The sequence below is a fragment of the Pseudophryne corroboree genome, chromosome 3 (assembly GCF_028390025.1).
Source record: "Pseudophryne corroboree isolate aPseCor3 chromosome 3, aPseCor3.hap2, whole genome shotgun sequence".
NCBI lineage: Eukaryota > Metazoa > Chordata > Amphibia > Anura > Myobatrachidae > Pseudophryne > Pseudophryne corroboree.
Window position 1 is genome coordinate 637035119 of NC_086446.1, and position 19949 is coordinate 637055067.

The following is a 19949-nucleotide window of genomic DNA, read 5'->3' on the forward strand; positions in this document are numbered from 1 at the left end:
GTGCTTATGCACCTGCACAGAAGTGGGAGCAGGCGCTGACTGTACAATTTCATCTCCAAACACACCTGAAGAGAAACGTGAATTCCTCTAATATAGTGAACTGGAAAAAAATATTGTTTGTTGATTTTTAAATACAATTTTCATGAATTACCCAAAAATGAAAGCTCTTATAGCATGTGATCCCTTTCTGATCCCAGAATAAAACTTTGGGGATTTATTAACAACAGTATCAACAATTTTGAAGATTAAAAAAAAAATTGGCTTTTTGAGAAAATCTAAAAAAATATATTTTTAATTTTTTTAATTTTTATGGAAACATACTGCTGTGTTATATATCATATGAAAGTCCATAAAAAAGAGGTTTAAAATGAGACCTTGCCCAACTCTTTAGCTCATTAGGAAGAATTGAGGGTTTTCTTTGTACTCATGGCAGCATTTATTATACCAAATTTCATTACAATCTGAAATAGTCAGTCTGAAACTTGTGTTGATTTGGTGTGGAATAACCAATTACTGTGGTCATCATGTGTAGGGTGCACTACCATTGTGGGCATTTTGTGTAAGGGGCACTACTATTGTGGACATTGTGTATATAAGCGGCACTTCTGTAGGTATCATGTGTATAAGCAGCACTACTGTGGTCATTATATGTAAGGGGCACTACAACTGTGGGCATTATGTGTAAGGGGCACTACTACTGTGGGAATTGTATGTAAGGGCACTACTGTGGGCATTGTATATAGAGGGCACTACAGTGTGGCATAACGTGTATAAGGGATACCATTGTGTAGCACAATGGGAATAAAGGGTACTACTGAGTGATGTAACCCTAATAAGGGACATTACTACATGTATGAGAACTACATGAGGTTTAATGTGACTAAGAGTGTGCTACTGTGTGGTGTAATTTGAATTAGGGGTACTATTGTGTGACCATGCTTTTTCTTTGTGAGATCAATGTCCCTTTATAAAGTATGGGAAGTAGGACACTAATTTATATTTTGCAGACAGTGTTGAGTACAATAGCACTGGCCCTGGCTCAGCTTAAAGTAGGGGGGGGAGGTAGGTGGTGGGATAAATGAGGTCCACCACCTCTCTAGCACCACTTTACACCCTGCTATGGGGTGTGAGCAAAACTGAATGAAGTACAGTAATCCTGCTCAAATATCCCTCATTATAGTGGCCCAGAAAATGCTGATGGAATCTTGATGCTAACTGAATCTGCTCCATGGGATAGTGCATTGCTTGTATTTGGACATGCATATGATATAGTAACATAAGTATATAATGATGCAGATTATATCTGAGGCAAGTGCTGGGCTATTTTACACTTTTGTTCTTTTCCATTTTTATTGGAGTTGATTGATTCCACCAGAAGTATTTTAAAGATGAAACATAATTTGTCTCTAAATGCAGCAGCAAGGACAGTCTCAAATCCTTGTAATAGGTATCTAATGTTCGTTTTTCAAGTTCATCCCAAGAAAAAAACTGCAATAGATTAAGTGATTTACAATTTAGAATCTCTGCTTTAGAAGACCATTTTGAAGTTATTACAGATGAAACTGAAAATGCAGTGAAGAATTTAACAGTATAACACTTTTTCTACTTCCCTGTTGTTAAGATGTTTTTTTTATAGTTCAAAGTTGAATTAGTTCTGATTAGTTACATATTTTATAGTACTGTAAGAGGAATTCTTTTTTTACAGATAAGTAACATTTTGACCCTCAGCTCTATAAGAACTCTGGGTGATATAGCGAGATAAATGACTAATTAATCAACTTCTGTCATTTTACAGGTGAGGCAGGTTGTATCAAGAATCGTATTTTGGATGCGATACAGCCCTCTACTTAATGAATGCACAGGGGTGATAATAATGCAGGTATGTACCTAGAATTGTGAACAAAATCTAAAAAAACAGCTTCTCCGAAAAGAGCTGTCCTTTGCAATGATAGTACTCCCAGGTTTATCTGTGCATGTACTGGCTGACGCATGAGCCACAGGAAACACTGGGAGGGATCCTAATGGATCCCTCTCTGGGAACAATGTGAGAAGAAGCCCATAGGCTTTGTAAGCTTTGTACATATGGAGAATGCAGTCAAACCTCTGAAAATGGCAGTTCCTGAGTCTTGGGTTCATTTTGAACAAAGTACTTACATCCCAAACGGAGTTTAAAAAATGACAGATAGATAGTAGTTGATTGGATGGTATGTTTTCTCTCTCCATGCTTTGATAAATCTCCCCCTATATTACATGAAAAAGCTGAAGGAAGATGAATATTGCAATACTACCATTAATGCATGTACTGTATTGTTCTTCTAAAATATTCATGCAAGGTTTTAAAACCACAATGTAAAACCAAAATATTTGTTACCCATGGCTTTGCTCACATGGATGGCTGTAATTGTTCAGTGGAACTAATTTACAAAGACAATAGTGGCATCTAATATTGTGATGTATATTTTATATTGTAGACATTAATCACAAGACGTCTTGGTACACAATATTTGCAGTTTTTCCTTCAGGGATTAATAAAAAAAGATTCTTGGTGCGCCATCTATTGAATTGACATGTATACTGCAACTTCATGAGTCAAGATAAGCTGATTAGTGATTAATATATATAGTCAGATTTCCTGCAAAATAGGCATTCAGGGTGTGCAATATATATTTATATATACAGTATTTACTAGCTGTTCTACCTGTACTTTGCACAAGAGTTGCTGATTTTCATGGTTGTAAATATATATAAGTGTAAAATAAATCTCTAGAGGTATAAATCTGAGACGTCTTATTGTAAGAAAATATTAATTTATGGTTCTTGGCGTTACCCGAGGAACACCCGTAGCAGATACTGTACTGTAAAAGGTAACAGGATCATTTTTGTAGTTTATTAAATTCTACACACTGGAGATGCAACCCAATTTTTTTTTTTATCCCCTAAAGGGAGGTTTATTAAAATTCTAATTACATAGTTTTCCCTTTTAGTAGAAAAATGTCTACTGATTATACACCCCAAGTCAAAAAGTATTTATAGATGAGTTATCATAGCTACAGCTTCGCACCAATGCGCCTTGTTAGGCGCGACCGCGTGCCCGTCTAAGGCGAGCACACGTCTTAGATGCACACACGCCTCATTCACATAAATAGGAGCATCTAAATACACAGTTTGGTACAGCTAGACAATTTGCCCATTTACCATATATGTACATAATAAACTGGTTAAGATAAGTCTATTTATATAAACTGATTAAGATTTCTACAATGTACAGTACACTGTGCATTATGAATATATGATGGTAAGGACACAAATTAAAGTAGAGCTGTGCATGGACCCCTGTGTCCTGATTTTTGCAAACCAATCCAAAGTATTTTTGTTCGGATACGGTTTTTGCTTCGGTTATAAATCCAAAATAATTGATAAAAATGTATTGAAAAAAATTAAAACCATGTCATTTTTGCAAACCAAACCTTGAAACTTGGATTTAAAATCCAAATTCTGATCGGGAATCGGTTCAGATCGTTTCTCCTTGTTGGATTTTGACCGGGTTTTGGTTCAGTTCAGATATACAAAATTAAGGTGGATTGGATTTCTAGAGAACTGAACAACACATCTTTAAAATTAAATCACTTTTAGAGCCCAGCCTACTGCAAGAGGAACAGACCATGACATGTAACCACACATATTCATCCTCTACAGGCACATACTGGAATGGGGTATGGGAGGGAAAGGTGAAGGGGAATGGCTTAGGTAGGAGGATAGATCTTTGTGACCAATTGCTAAAAATGTATTTGGTCTCAATGGACAAGATTGCAGAATACATTTTTTTATAGAGAAAGGAAGCCGGTACCTTTAAGAATATGAGGAGAGTAATATAGTGCACCACAAGAGGAGCAGCGAAGACCTTGGTCTATTTACATCATTAATGTTAGAATCTGCATTAATTCAGAGAGGGAAATCATTTGGAAAAGGGTTTACCAAACTTAGTGAACAAGGCACCGTAACAGTCCAGGTTTTAATGATAGCCATGCTTGTGCACAGGTGGTATCATTAAACTGGCTGAAGTACTTATAAAGTCACCTGTACTTAAGTATGGATATACTTAAATCCTAGACTGTTATATGGTGCCTTGATGACTGAATATGGGAACACGTGCTTTATAGGTTACCTTTCTCCCCCTTTTATGTTTACCTCTAAAGGGTTAAACTACAATATTTAGTCAAAGGTTTCACTAAGCAAGAATAAGATCCTGTTTAAGAAAACAAACAGCCACTTATATCAGCGCCACATTCTTCACTGCTCACCACTGTGCAATTGTTTAATAAGCAGATGCCCTTTACAATTATTAAAATGCTAAAGGAGTAATAATAGGGCTATGGCTAATAATACCCCTTTCAGACATAAAGCCCAGGAAATTCCCTGCTCAGTCCCAGGTTTTTCACCTCTGAAACATCCCTGTTTTTTGCTGGAAACCGCCTTTCACACTAAACCTGAGACGTGGGAAATTCTCGGGTTGACCCTTTTCAGACATAAGCCTGGTCTACCTTGGCATTTTACAAGCCAGGGCAGGGCAGACCAGGCTACTGTCATTTCATATGTCATACACACACACGTCTCACTCATACATGCCTAACACATAGACACGTCTTACACATACACATGCCACACTCAAACACACACATACATGTCATATACACACACACGCAAAACTCATACACATATACAGACACATACATGCCATATACACACACATCAAACTCACACACACACACACACACACATGTCACACACCAGCCACCAGACCTCGCAACAACTGCCGCGTCTCTGTTGCTAAGCTGTGCCAGTTGCTTCTGCTTTACACTGCACCACAGACAACAGCAGCTAGCACACACCCCCTCCAGGCAGCTTAACCCCCTCCAGGCAGTAAACGCCAATCAGAGACATCTAAATGTGACCTGGAAGTAAACTCCTGGGTCGCACCATTCACACTTAACCCAGGTTGTTTACCCATGACAAAAGACCCAGTAAAAACCCAGGTCAATTGCAGGGTTGGCAACCCAGGAACACGTTTCTGGGTTGGTGCCTTTCAGACATACCAAAATCCTGAGTTGATGTGCGTTCATGTGCAGAAACCTAGGTTTTTAGAGAATGTCTGAAAGGGATATAAGTAAAACAGAAATGTGTGTAATGCTGAAGTATATGATAGAACATATTCTTAAATATTACTAAAAGGAAACAGAAGATACTGTATTTGTCTGTGTGGCAAATAATGAAGCCTCGAAAGTGGAGGACTCCTCATTTTCTCTTTATGTAGTGGTTTATTTACAGCTCACCAATATTTTCTCTACAATATCACAATAACTTCATTTGTTGTTTTATAGTAATAAACATTTCATTGTCTATGGTCAACATTTTACTGTACTGTATTTACTGCATGTTAACCTTTATGCATTGCTTGATCACTATTATGTATTACTGGTTCATTATTCACGTCGGGAACAGAGACAAAAGCGAGATAAGAGGGCAGGAGTATTGGAGAGGTAGAAGAAGTCCCCTTTTCCCCCCCATTCCCCCCTGCCAAGTATTTTCCAGGCTAATGTCTGTTCCCTGACTAATAAAGTGGATGAATTGCTGCTTAGAATCTCTAGCAGCAACATTATTGGGGGGAATTCAATGTTTGAAAAGTCAGTTGGGTGTCTGTTTTTCCCCCATCTATTAGATGGGTGTGGTTCATCAAATCGACAGTGTCTAGGTCGACAATGTTTAGGTCGACCACTATAGGTCGACAGTCACTAGGTCGACATGGATGGAAGGTCGACATGGTTTCTAGGTTGACATGTGCTAGGTCGACAGGTCTAAAGGTCGACATGAGGATTTATTTATTTTTGTGTCGTTTTCTTCGTAGAGTGACCGGTATCCCAAATTAGTGCACCGCGTCAGCTCGCATGGCTCGCTTCGCTCGCCGTGCTTCGGGCATGGTGCCTTCGCTCCGCTACCGCTTCGCTCGGCACACTTTACCGTTCCAATCGTAGTCCACGTGGATCGTTAAGTATGAAAAAATTCAAAAAAAGAAAAAAAATTGAAAAACTTATGTCGACCTTTAGACCTGTCGACCTAGCACATGTCGACCTAGAAACGCTGTCGACCTTCCATCCATGTCGACCTAGTGACTGTTGACCTATAGTGGTCGACCTAAACATTGTCGACCTAGACACTGTCGATCTTCTGACCGGATCCCCTATTAGATAGGAAAAAAATAGACACCCAACTGGCTTTTCAAACAATTGAATATCCCCCTATGAGTTCATGATCCTTGATAGTTTTGACTGAGACTTGGCTTACAAACAGTAGTCCAGATTCGGCTGTCCAGCTCCCCGATAGAGCTTTGTTCAGAGCGGACAGATTAGTCTCCTCTGGCAAATGGATAGAAGGTGGACTGTGTATTTATACTAACAATAACTGGTGCACAGATACCGTCGTTATTGAAAGTAAATGTTCTCCGGAGTTGGAATTCCTGATGTTCAACTGCAGGCCTTTTTACTTACCCCAGGAATTCTTCGCTATAATAGTGACTGCAGTTTATATTCCATCACAGGCTGTTGTTAAGAATGCCCTGGAGATTCTTTATAATGCTATTTCTAGAAGGCAGGGGGTTTATCCAGAGGGAGCTTTTTTGTTAGCTGGCAATTTTAATAGAGATGAGCGCCTGAAATTTTTCGGGTTTTGTGTTTTGGTTTTGGGTTCGGTTCCGCGGCCGTGTTTTGGGTTCGACCGCGTTTTGGCAAAACCTCACCGAATTTTTTTTGTCGGATTCGGGTGTGTTTTGGATTCGGGTGTTTTTTTCCAAAAACACTAAAAAACAGCTTAAATCATAGAATTTGGGGGTCATTTTGATCCCAAAGTATTATTAACCTCAAAAACCATAATTTACACTCATTTTCAGTCTATTCTGAATACCTCACACCTCACAATATTATTTTTAGTCCTAAAATTTGCACCGAGGTCGCTGTGTGAGTAAGATAATCGACCCTAGTGGCCGACACAAACACCGGGCCCATCTAGGAGTGGCACTGCAGTGTCACGCAGGATGTCCCTTCCAAAAAACCCTCCCCAAACAGCACATGACGCAAAGAAAAAAAGAGGCGCAATGAGGTAGCTGTGTGAGTAAGATTAGCGACCCTAGTGGCCGACACAAACACCGGGCCCATCTAGGAGTGGCACTGCAGTGTCACGCAGGATGTCCCTTACAAAAAACCCTCCCCAAACAGCACATGACGCAAAGAAAAAAAGAGGCGCAATGAGGTAGCTGTGTGAGTAAGATTAGCGACCCTAGTGGCCGACACAAACACCGGGCCCATCTAGGAGTGGCACTGCAGTGTCACGCAGGATGGCCCTTCCAAAAAACCCTCCCCAAACAGCACATGACGCAAAGAAAAAAAGAGGCGCAATGAGGTAGCTGTGTGAGTAAGATTAGCGACCCTAGTGGCCGACACAAACACCGGGCCCATCTAGGAGTGGCACTGCAGTGTCACGCAGGATGTCCCTTCCAAAAAACCCTCCCCAAACAGCACATGACGCAAAGAAAAAAAGAGGCGCAATGAGGTAGCTGACTGTGTGAGTAAGATTAGCGACCCTAGTGGCCGACACAAACACCGGGCCCATCTAGGAGTGGCACTGCAGTGTCACGCAGGATGTCCCTTCCAAAAAAACCCTCCCCAATCAGCACATGATGCAAAGAAAAAGAAAAGAAAAAAGAGGTGCAAGATGGAATTGTCCTTGGGCCCTCCCACCCACCCTTATGTTGTATAAACAAAACAGGACATGCACACTTTAACCAACCCATCATTTCAGTGACAGGGTCTGCCACACGACTGTGACTGATATGACGGGTTGGTTTGGACCCCCCCCAAAAAAGAAGCAATTAATCTCTCCTTGCACAAACTGGCTCTACAGAGGCAAGATGTCCACCTCATCTTCACCCTCCGATATATCACCGTGTACATCCCCCTCCTCACAGATTATCAATTCGTCCCCACTGGAATCCACCATCTCAGCTCCCTGTGTACTTTGTGGAGGCAATTGCTGCTGGTCAATGTCTCCGCGGAGGAATTGATTATAATTCATTTTAATGAACATCATCTTCTCCACATTTTCTGGATGTAACCTCGTACGCCGATTGCTGACAAGGTGAGCGGCGGCACTAAACACTCTTTCGGAGTACACACTTGTGGGAGGGCAACTTAGGTAGAATAAAGCCAGTTTGTGCAAGGGCCTCCAAATTGCCTCTTTTTCCTGCCAGTATAAGTACGGACTGTGTGACGTGCCTACTTGGATGCGGTCACTCATATAATCCTCCACCATTCTATCAATGTTGAGAGAATCATATGCAGTGACAGTAGACGACATGTCCGTAATCGTTGTCAGGTCCTTCAGTCCGGACCAGATGTCAGCATCAGCAGTCGCTCCAGACTGCCCTGCATCACCGCCAGCGGGTGGGCTCGGAATTCTGAGCCTTTTCCTCGCACCCCCAGTTGCGGGAGAATGTGAAGGAGGAGATGTTGACAGGTCGCGTTCCGCTTGACTTGACAATTTTGTCACCAGCAGGTCTTTCAACCCCAGCAGACCTGTGTCTGCCGGAAAGAGAGATCCAAGGTAGGCTTTAAATCTAGGATCGAGCACGGTGGCCAAAATGTAGTGCTCTGATTTCAACAGATTGACCACCCGTGAATCCTGGTTAAGCGAATTAAGGGCTGCATCCACAAGTCCCACATGCCTAGCGGAATCGCTCCCTTTTAGCTCCTTCTTCAATGCCTCCAGCTTCTTCTGCAAAAGCCTGATGAGGGGAATGACCTGACTCAGGCTGGCAGTGTCTGAACTGACTTCACGTGTGGCAAGTTCAAAGGGCATCAGAACCTTGCACAACGTTGAAATCATTCTCCACTGCACTTGAGACAGGTGCATTCCATCTCCTATATCGTGCTCAATTGTATAGGCTTGAATGGCCTTTTGCTGCTCCTCCAACCTCTGAAGCATATAGAGGGTTGAATTCCACCTCGTTACCACTTCTTGCTTCAGATGATGGCAGGGCAGGTTCAGTAGTTTTTGGTGGTGCTCCAGTCTTCTGTACGTGGTGCCTGTACGCCGAAAGTGTCCCGCAATTTTTCTGGCCACCGACAGCATCTCTTGCACGCCCCTGTCGTTTTTTAAAAAATTCTGCACCACCAAATTCAAGGTATGTGCAAAACATGGGACGTGCTGGAATTTGCCCATATTTAATGCACACACAATATTGCTGGCGTTGTCCGATGCCACAAATCCACAGGAGAGTCCAATTGGGGTAAGCCATTCCGCGATGATCTTCCTCAGTTGCCGTAAGAGGTTTTCAGCTGTGTGCGTATTCTGGAAAGCGGTGATACAAAGCGTAGCCTGCCTAGGAAAGAGTTGGCGTTTGCGAGATGCTGCTACTGGTGCCGCCGCTGCTGTTCTTGCGGCGGGAGTCCATACATCTACCCAGTGGGCTGTCACAGTCATATAGTCCTGACCCTGCCCTGCTCCACTTGTCCACATGTCCGTGGTTAAGTGGACATTGGGTACAACTGCATTTTTTAGGACACTGGTGAGTCTTTTTCTGACGTCCGTGTACATTCTCGGTATCGCCTGCCTAGAGAAGTGGAACCTAGATGGTATTTGGTAACGGGGGCACACTGCCTCAATAAATTGTCTAGTTCCCTGTGAACTAACGGCGGATACCGGACGCACGTCTAACACCAACATAGTTGTCAAGGACTCAGTTATCCGCTTTGCAGTAGGATGACTGCTGTGATATTTCATCTTCCTCGCAAAGGACTGTTGAACAGTCAATTGCTTACTGGAAGTAGTACAAGTGGGCTTACGACTTCCCATCTGGAATGACCATCGACTCCCAGCGACAACAACAGCAGCGCCAGCAGCAGTAGGCGTTACACGCAAGGATGCATCGGAGGAATCCCAGGCAGGAGAGGACTCGTCAGAATTGCCAGTGACATGGCCTGCAGGACTATTGGCATTCCTGGGGAAGGAGGAAATTGACACTGAGGGAGTTGGTGGGGTGGTTTGCGTGAGCTTGGTTACAAGAGGAAGGGATTTACTGGTCAGTGGACTGCTTCCGCTGTCACCTAAAGTTTTTGAACTTGTCACTGACTTATTATGAATGCGCTGCAGGTGACGTATAAGGGAGGATGTTCCGAGGTGGTTAACGTCCTTACCCCTACTTATTACAGCTTGACAAAGGGAACACACGGCTTGACACCTGTTGTCCGCATTTCTGGTGAAATACCTCCACACCGAAGAGCTGATTTTTTTGGTATTTTCACCTGGCATGTCAACGGCCATATTCCTCCCACGGACAACAGGTGTCTCCCCGGGTGCCTGACTTAAACAAACCACCTCACCATCAGAATCCTCCTGGTCAATTTCCTCCCCAGCGCCAGCAACACCCATATCCTCCTCATCCTGGTGTACTTCAACACTGACATCTTCAATCTGACTATCAGGAACTGGACTGCAGGTGCTCCTTCCAGCACTTGCAGGGGGCGTGCAAATGGTGGAAGGCGCATGCTCTTCACGTCCAGTGTTGGGAAGGTCAGGCATCGCAACCGACACAATTGGACTCTCCTTGTGGATTTGGGATTTCAAAGAACGCACAGTTCTTTGCGGTGCTTTTGCCAGCTTGAGTCTTTTCAGTTTTCTAGCGAGAGGCTGAGTGCTTCCATCCTCATGTGAAGCTGAACCACTAGCCATGAACATAGGCCAGGGCCTCAGCCGTTCCTTGCCACTCCGTGTGGTAAATGGCATATTGGCAAGTTTACGCTTCTCCTCCGACAATTTTATTTTAGGTTTTGGAGTCCTTTTTTTACTGATATTTGGTGTTTTGGTTTTGACATGCTCTGTACTATGCCATTGGGCATCGGCCTTGGCAGACGACGTTGCTGGCATTTCATCGTCTCGGCCATGACTAGTGGCAGCAGCTTCAGCACGAGGTGGAAGTGGATCTTGATCTTTCCCTAATTTTGGAACCTCAACATTTTTGTTCTCCATATTTTAATAGGCACAACTAAAAGGCACCTCAGGTAAACAATGGAGATGGATGGATTGGATACTAGTATACAATTATGGACGGGCTGCCGAGTGCCGACACAGAGGTAGCCACAGCCGTGAACTACCGCACTGTACTGTGTCTGCTGCTAATATATAGACTGGTTGATAAAGAGATAGTATACTCGTAACTAGTATGTATGTATAAAGAAAGAAAAAAAAACCACGGTTAGGTGGTATATACAATTATGGACGGGCTGCCGAGTGCCGACACAGAGGTAGCCACAGCCGTGAACTACCGCACTGTACTGTGTCTGCTGCTAATATATAGACTGGTTGATAAAGAGATAGTATACTCGTAACTAGTATGTATGTATAAAGAAAGAAAAAAAAACCACGGTTAGGTGGTATATACAATTATGGACGGGCTGCCGAGTGCCGACACAGAGGTAGCCACAGCCGTGAACTACCGCACTGTACTGTGTCTGCTGCTAATATATAGACTGGTTGATAAAGAGATAGTATACTCGTAACTAGTATGTATGTATAAAGAAAGAAAAAAAAAACACGGTTAGGTGGTATATACAATTATGGACGGGCTGCCGAGTGCCGACACAGAGGTAGCCACAGCCGTGAACTACCGCACTGTACTGTGTCTGCTGCTAATACATAGACTGGTTGATAAAGAGATAGTATACTCGTAACTAGTATGTATGTATAAAGAAAGAAAAAAAAACCACGGTTAGGTGGTATATACAATTATGGACGGGCTGCCGAGTGCCGACACAGAGGTAGCCACAGCCGTGAACTACCGCACTGTACTGTGTCTGCTGCTAATATATAGACTGGTTGATAAAGAGATAGTATACTCGTAACTAGTATGTATGTATAAAGAAAGAAAAAAAAACCACGGTTAGGTGGTATATACAATTATGGACGGGCTGCCGAGTGCCGACATAGAGGTAGCCACAGCCGTGAACTACCGCACTGTACTGTGTCTGCTGCTAATATATAGACTGGTTGATAAAGAGATAGTATACTCGTAACTAGTATGTATGTATAAAGAAAGAAAAAAAAAACACGGTTAGGTGGTATATACAATTATGGACGGGCTGCCGAGTGCCGACACAGAGGTAGCCACAGCCGTGAACTACCGCACTGTACTGTGTCTGCTGCTAATATATAGACTGGTTGATAAAGAGATAGTATACTCGTAACTAGTATGTATGTATAAAGAAAGAAAAAAAAACCACGGTTAGGTGGTATATACAATTATGGAGGGGCTGCCGAGTGCCGACACAGAGGTAGCCACAGCCGTGAACTACCGCACTGTACTGTGTCTGCTGCTAATATATAGACTGGTTGATAAAGAGATAGTATACTCGTAACTAGTATGTATGTATAAAGAAAGAAAAAAAAACCACGGTTAGGTGGTATATACAATTATGGACGGGCTGCCGAGTGCCGACACAGAGGTAGCCACAGCCGTGAACTACCGCACTGTACTGTGTCTGCTGCTAATATAGACTGGTTGATAAAGAGATAGTATACTACTAATATTATATACTGGTGGTCAGGTCACTGGTCACTAGTCACACTGGCAGTGGCACTCCTGCAGCAAAAGTGTGCACTGTTTAATTTTAATATAATATTATGTACTCCTGGCTCCTGCTATAACCTATAACTGGCACTGCAGTAGTGCTCCCCAGTCTCCCCCACAATTATAAGCTGTGTGAGCTGAGCAGTCAGACAGATATATAATATATATATAGATGATGCAGCACACTGGCCTGAGCCTGAGCAGTGCACACAGATATGGTATGTGACTGACTGAGTCACTGTGTGTATCGCTTTTTTCAGGCAGAGAACGGATATATTAAATAAACTGCACTGTGTGTCTGGTGGTCACTCACTATATAATATATTATGTACTCCTGGCTCCTGCTATAACCTATAACTGGCACTGCAGTAGTGCTCCCCAGTCTCCCCCACAATTATAAGCTGTGTGAGCTGAGCAGTCAGACAGATATATAATATATATATAGATGATGCAGCACACTGGCCTGAGCCTGAGCAGTGCACACAGATATGGTATGTGACTGAGTCACTGTGTGCTGTGTATCGCTTTTTTCAGGCAGAGAACGGATTATAAATAAAAGTGGTGGTCACTGGTCACTATCAGCAAAACTCTGCACTGTACACTACTGAGTACTCCTAATGCTCCCCAAAATTAGTAAATCAAGTGTCTCTCTAATCTATTCTAATTCTAAACGGAGAGGACGCCAGCCACGTCCTCTCCCTATCAATCTCAATGCACGTGTGAAAATGGCGGCGACGCGCGGCTCCTTATATAGAATCCGAGTCTCGCGATAGAATCCGAGCCTCGCGAGAATCCGACAGCGTCATGATGACGTTCGGGCGCGCTCGGGTTAACCGAGCAAGGCGGGAAGATCCGAGTCGCTCGGACCCGTGAAAAAAAACATGAAGTTCTGGCGGGTTCGGATTCAGAGAAACCGAACCCGCTCATCTCTAAATTTTAACAAAGCAAATTTAAAGTCTGTGTTACAAAAATTTTATAGAAATGTATTTGTTCTGACAAGAGGTGATAATATTCTAGATCAAGTTTTTAGCAGTGTTAAGCAGGCATATAAAACTACTATGTGTCCACATGTTGGGTTTTCTGACCACATGTCTATGTATCTTATTCCTTTGTATATCCCATTGTTGAAACGAAGGAAAGTGGAAAATAGATCTGTTTGTATATGGCCGGATAATGCTATGTCTAGGCTACAGGATTGTTTTGAGACGACAGATTGGGAACTATTTATTTCTCAATCTGTTAAAAACTCACAGGTTAATACTGACCATATAGCTTCAGCAGTACTCTCATATTTGTATTGGTGCATTGGAATGTTACCATCATGAAGAGTATTAAGCAGTGTTTGAACGAGAAGCCATGGATGAACGGTGAAGTGCCTTCGTTACTGCATTCTAGAAACTAAGCCTTTAAGGCTAATGATCAGGCAGCTTACAGAGAAACTAGATCAACCCTGGAAAAGGGGATTGTAAAGGCGAAAAGCGATTATTTATCAAGGATTGAGTCTAGGTTTGAGTATTATTTAGACTCTAGGAGCATGTGGAATGGAATCTGGAGTTTGACTGACTGGGAAGTGAAATCCTCATTTGATGGGTGTTCTGATGCTAATTTAGTGGAAGAACTGAATTATTTTTATGCCCGTTTGATAGAGTTAATAAATCTGTAGTCATTAAATTGTCACTGGGTTGTGAGGAAAAAACTGTTAGCCTTTTCTGAGGATGAGGTCAGAAACTGTTTGCTAGGTGTCAGTGTTCAAAATGCGCCTGGTCCGGATGGCATACCAGGGAAAGTACTGAAAGGGTGTGCTGATTGAATGTCATATTTTTACCTATATTTTTAATTTATCCCTTTTGCAGTGCATAGTCCCGAAATGTTTTAAGAACACGTTAGTTATCCCAGTCCTAAAAACCTCCAGGGTTACTGATTTAAATGACTATAGGCCGATAGATCTGACCCCTTAATTATGAAGGTGTTTTGAGAGGTTGGTTTTAACAAGTATGAAAAGTTATATTCCTCCTGACTTTGACAGATATCAATAGAGACAAAAGAGGTCAATGGAAGATGCATTCATTTCTGTTGTTCACTCCTCTCTTTGTCATCTAGAGAGGCCTAATGCGTATGTTAGAATTATTTTCATTGATTATAGTTCAGCATTCAATACCATCCCCTCTAGTGCTTTGTTTAGGAAATTGCACAAGCTTGGGTTTTCTGGCATCTTGTGCAATCGGGTTTTAGGTTTTTTAGTAAACAGGCCACAACATGTGAGATTGGGCAACTTAAAATCAACTATTACTAAGATTAATACTGGTACTCCGCAAGGATGTGTTTTGAGTCCTTTTTTATTTTCACTTTTTACGTATGATTGTGCCTCCTTGTCTCAATCAAATTTAATTGTAAAGTTTGCTGATGATACGACAGTTGTGGGGCTTATATTGGATGGAAATAAAAATTCAATAAATGTTTCTTAGACAGGATAGCCGCCTTCAATTTCCTCAAAAATACACACACTGTTGCACCTTCTTAACCAAAGATAAAGCATTAGAACTCCACATTTCACCCTTTCAACCTCCAAATTAGCAATAGACAATGGCAACATGTTAGATATGTTTGTTTTTCTGAAGTCAGTAAAAATTTATTTGGTATATTTTGATTTAGCAATAGGCTATTTACCTCTCCCCAACTGACCAACCTACCCACCTCTTCATGGTACATAGGGGGTATCTCAGAGTTGATTGCATCAGCAAATTTGTTAGCAGTTGGGCAAAACCATGTGCACTGCAGGGGGGGGGGGGGGGGCAGATATAACATGTGCAGAGAGAGTTAGATTTGGGTGGGGTGTGTTCAAACTGAAATCTAAATTGCAGTGTAAAAATAAAGCAGCCAGTATTTACCCTGCACAGAAACAAAATAACCCACCCAAATCTAACTCTCTCTGCAAATCTTATATCTGCCACACCTGCTGTGCACATGGTTTTGCCCAACTGCTAACAAATTTGCTGCTGCGATCAACTCTGAATTACCCCCTATGTACTGAAGAGGTGGATAGGTTGGTCAGTTGGGGAGAGGTAAATAGCCTATTGCTAAATCAAAAAGACCAAAGAATTATTATTGACTTCAGAAAAACAAACAGATATAACCTGTTGCCATTATCTATTGCTAATTTGGAGGTCGAATGGGTGAAATGTTTTAAATTATTGGGTACTATTATTTCCTGATGAATTGACCTGGAGTTCTAATGTTTTATCTATGGTTAAGAAGGCGCAACAGCGCATGTATTTTTTGAGGAAATTGAAGGTGGCTAACCTGTCTAAGAAACACTTATTGAATTTTTATTGTTGTGTAATTGAAAGTATTTTAACTTATTGTATTTCTGTTTGGTATGGTAATTTTACCATAGCAGATCATAAGCTGTTGGTACGGGTGGTCAGGACAGCAGGGAATATTATTGGCACAGAATTGCCCACAGTAGAGGAGGTATATATTAAGTATAGTATAAGGAAAATAAATAGCATCCTAAAGGATTGTGAACATCCATATCACAGTCTGTTTGCTCTTCTACCTTCCTCACGGTTCAGAAACAGTTTACTTTGTTGTTGTTGGCGATTGTTATAAATGTCCTTCTGTGTTGGCTGAATAAATTATAGGACATGATTTTCCAGTAAATATTTTTCTTTTATATCCTCCTCACAAAGCTGTTTTATTTGGTTGTATAGTGTATCTATTCATTTTAACTAAGCATCACATTATAAGTAATCATTTTAATGAAAAAAAACTGAAATACGTTTCACATTAAAGTGGATCTATTTGATATATCAATATACATACTACAGTTGACAAACAGTATTCAGTCCACATCATGCAATCCTTATTATACAGGCTAAAGCTAGCATCATTCAGAATTTCAATTCCACCTTAACATGCATTCAGATTGTTAGATAGTAATTGCATGCCGTAGCATGTTAAGGGCCAAAATTATGGTGGGGATAGTGAATGATAATGGCATAGGCACAGAGATAACACAAAGCACAGATTTTCCTGCAGAATGTCTATCCTCTTAAATATTGTAGGTAAAATGCACATTGTTCGTACTAGACAAGAGGAAGCATGAAACTTACATTGGCTTGAACTATGACATAATAACGTTTCTTTTCTTCATAATTCAACCTGCGACGTAATACCATTGCTCCGGACAGTGTGAGGGGAATGTCAAACGTCTCATTGGATGCCTGGAAAACAGTTAAAGACATACTGTAAATGAACAGATATAACATATTCAAATAAAAGTTAAGTAGACACTAGTCAATGTTATCATATGTGGGGGGAAAATATTTACCTTATGCATAATTTAGCCATTAATACAAACAATATATATATATGGGTTCTGTGTCTTCTTGATACATACATCACCTTTTTTGAACAACTTTTTGGCAAGAAAATTCTGCTTGATTAAATTAGAACTATTCCCTGTGTGGATAGTTTTGATTATGTCTGTTATGTGGAAATTGTGAATACATTTTACATATTTTATATTGTTCTTTAATATTTCTGATTCCGACTAATATTAGCGCCCTCAGATATTGTGTTCCATATATATATATATATATATATATATATATATATATATATATACACACACACACACAAATATATATATACTATGTATATACATAGGATAGATAGATAGATAGATAGATAGATAGATAGATAGATAGATAGATAGAGTAATAAGAACATAGTAGGGGCGCCTTCTCCTGGGATAGGTGGTCACCTCCAATCACACAGCAGCTTGGAAAACAGCGCACCAGTCCAGGGTTTTCATGTAAGCCATGGATAGTTTTATTGCGCAGTATAAAACAAAACACAAAAATAAATTATAGCCTTTCTGGTAACTAACTGATCATAATAGATTCCATCTCTCAGAGTGGTAGGACTTAATGCCCGTACCACAGACATAGGCATATGCACAGTACTTACAGTGGGTTTGGGCTGTTTTGCTGGCAGTCATCATCCTGATGCCATAATCCCGGACATGGGGGGGGGGCAACGTATCCGGTATTCCCACTCTATGGGTGTCATGGACACCCATGAGTGGGAATAGTACCTGTTAGTCAGCAGGATTTACAGGGGGCAGGATGGAGGTGTAATTATTGTAACCGCCGGTCATATAACTACATCTCCTCACAGTCAGTAAATCACAGTGTCACACAACAAGCTTGCTGCCTGCTTCCCTAAGTAGTGAGCTTTGAGCCAAGCACTGATACAGCTCATATCAGCCTCCTACAGCCTCAAAATGGACCTAGTGAATGGAGCCCTCCCTTTTGTCTCACATCCACAGGACACATATACAGCTTTTATTAAAAGCATAAACTCTCATCAAGTCTGTTTAGCAAAACAGACATTTCATGGGGGTTTAAAATACATAGGCCAGAAACTTGAGACAAACATATCTCCCATTTAACATTTTGCCAGTGCTTCTACTACATAATCCCTTTTTTGACTTGACCTGTAGGGTGGATCAACTGCAGTTCCCAAACAAACTCATGAGACAAAGCATCTACAGTGGGCATTTTTTGTCTTCCTGGCCTGTGCTCTACTGAAAATTGAAAGTTTTGCAATGCCAAGAACCACCTTGCTATTCTCCCATTGCTTTTTTTATTCTCAGACATCCATTTCAACGGGACATGATCAGTGTTCAACCTGAATCTTCTTCCCAGCAAGTAGTTCCTGAGATTTTCTAATGCCCACTTTATTTTTCTTCACCCTCTTTGTTCTGGGAAAGGGCTGCACCTATTCCTTTGAAAATCAGGCGTAGTCAGAACTGGTTTGGTACGCAATGCTACCTTCAACTCCTAAAAAGCCTTTTATACTTCAGGACTCCATTTACCCATCACTTTCTGTTTGCCCTTGGTAAGGTTTGTCAGTAGTGCTGCAAGAGTAACAAAATTGGGTATAAACTATCTATAATACCTGTGATTCCTAAGAATGCTCTCACTTGCTTCTTATTTATGGGTTGTGGGCAATTTTGTATTGGCCAAATTTTATTAAGTTGGGGCTTTATCAAATCTCTGCCAATGTTGTATCCAAGATACTTTACTTCTTCCATCCCCAGACAACATTTTTTTTGGTTGACTGTTAATCTGGATTAACGAATGGAGTCCAACACTGCTTGTATTCCGAGTGAGACTGACAATCATGACTATACTGTAGATGATTACATCATCCAGAAAAGTAGCAGCATACTGTGTATGGGGCCTTAGAATTCTATCAATCATCATATGAAAGATAGCAGGTGCCCCATGTAATCCAAATGGTAACATCTTGTATTGGATCAACCCTTCAGGTGCAGAAAAAGCTGTCTTTTACTTTGCATTCTCGGGTAGCAGCTCTTGCCAATTCCCTTTGGTTAAGTCTACAGTGGTCGTGTACCTTTGCTGTTCCTAACCTTTCAATAAATGCATCCACCTGAGATATTGGGTAGGCAGCGAACATTGACACATTACATATGCAGAAGTGCAAATTCCCATCCAGCTTTGGGATTAGCAAAATGGTACTTGACCACTCACTATGTGACTCTTCAGTTACCCTCAACTCCAAAAATTTTTACATTTCTCTAGACACTGCCTCCCCTTACCTGGAAAAACCATACTGTGTAAGTGAATGTCCCTTTAAAAAAATATAAAAAGTCCAAGATCAGCCAGCAACCCACACATCCGGTGATCTCGGACTGCATTACAACCCACCACATAACTTTATTCTTATGAGAAATTATTTGGCCTACTGCTGTTGAACAGTCTAGAGGGTTTTAGCTATTGTTACTTCAGGAACCAAAGGCACTGGGTTTACTGGAGGGGCTGGGATGGATGATATAGCTGTTCTAATCTTAAATTTGTTCTGAATTTCTTTTCCCAGACTGGAACACTTTATATTTTACCTCCCCTACTTTTTCTAAGACTTCAAAAGGTCCTTGCAACTTAGCCAAAAAATAACTTTTGGTCAAAGGTGTATAACTGGACATTGCAATTGTACACCCACTGCTGTGCCTGTTGAGAGTGTTCCAAGTGCTCTCTCATTATTGGCACCACTGCAGCATTCCTCTCCAGCATCTGAGACACATGCTCAATAACAGTTTTATATGGACAGAATTACACCTTCCATGTCTCTCTGCCAATGTCCAGTAATACCCTTAGGTGTCTCCTGTATAACAAATCAAAAAAGTGAAAACCCTGTGGGGGATTGGGGAACCTCATTTAAGGCCATCAATAAATAAGGTGAATAATCCAAA

General features: G+C 41.4%; 1 protein-coding gene across 2 annotated transcripts in view; it reads right to left on the minus strand.

Annotated features, from left to right (window-relative positions):
- The window catches only part of PCDH15 (protocadherin related 15), a 2278876-nt gene that overhangs the window by 1351180 nt on the left and 907747 nt on the right, over positions 1–19949 (minus strand). For both annotated transcript variants that reach the window (XM_063961739.1, XM_063961738.1), the window contains exon 8: positions 16783–16893. In XM_063961739.1, coding sequence (XP_063817809.1) covers positions 16783–16893 — 111 coding nt within the window. The remainder of the gene's footprint in view (positions 1–16782; positions 16894–19949) is intronic.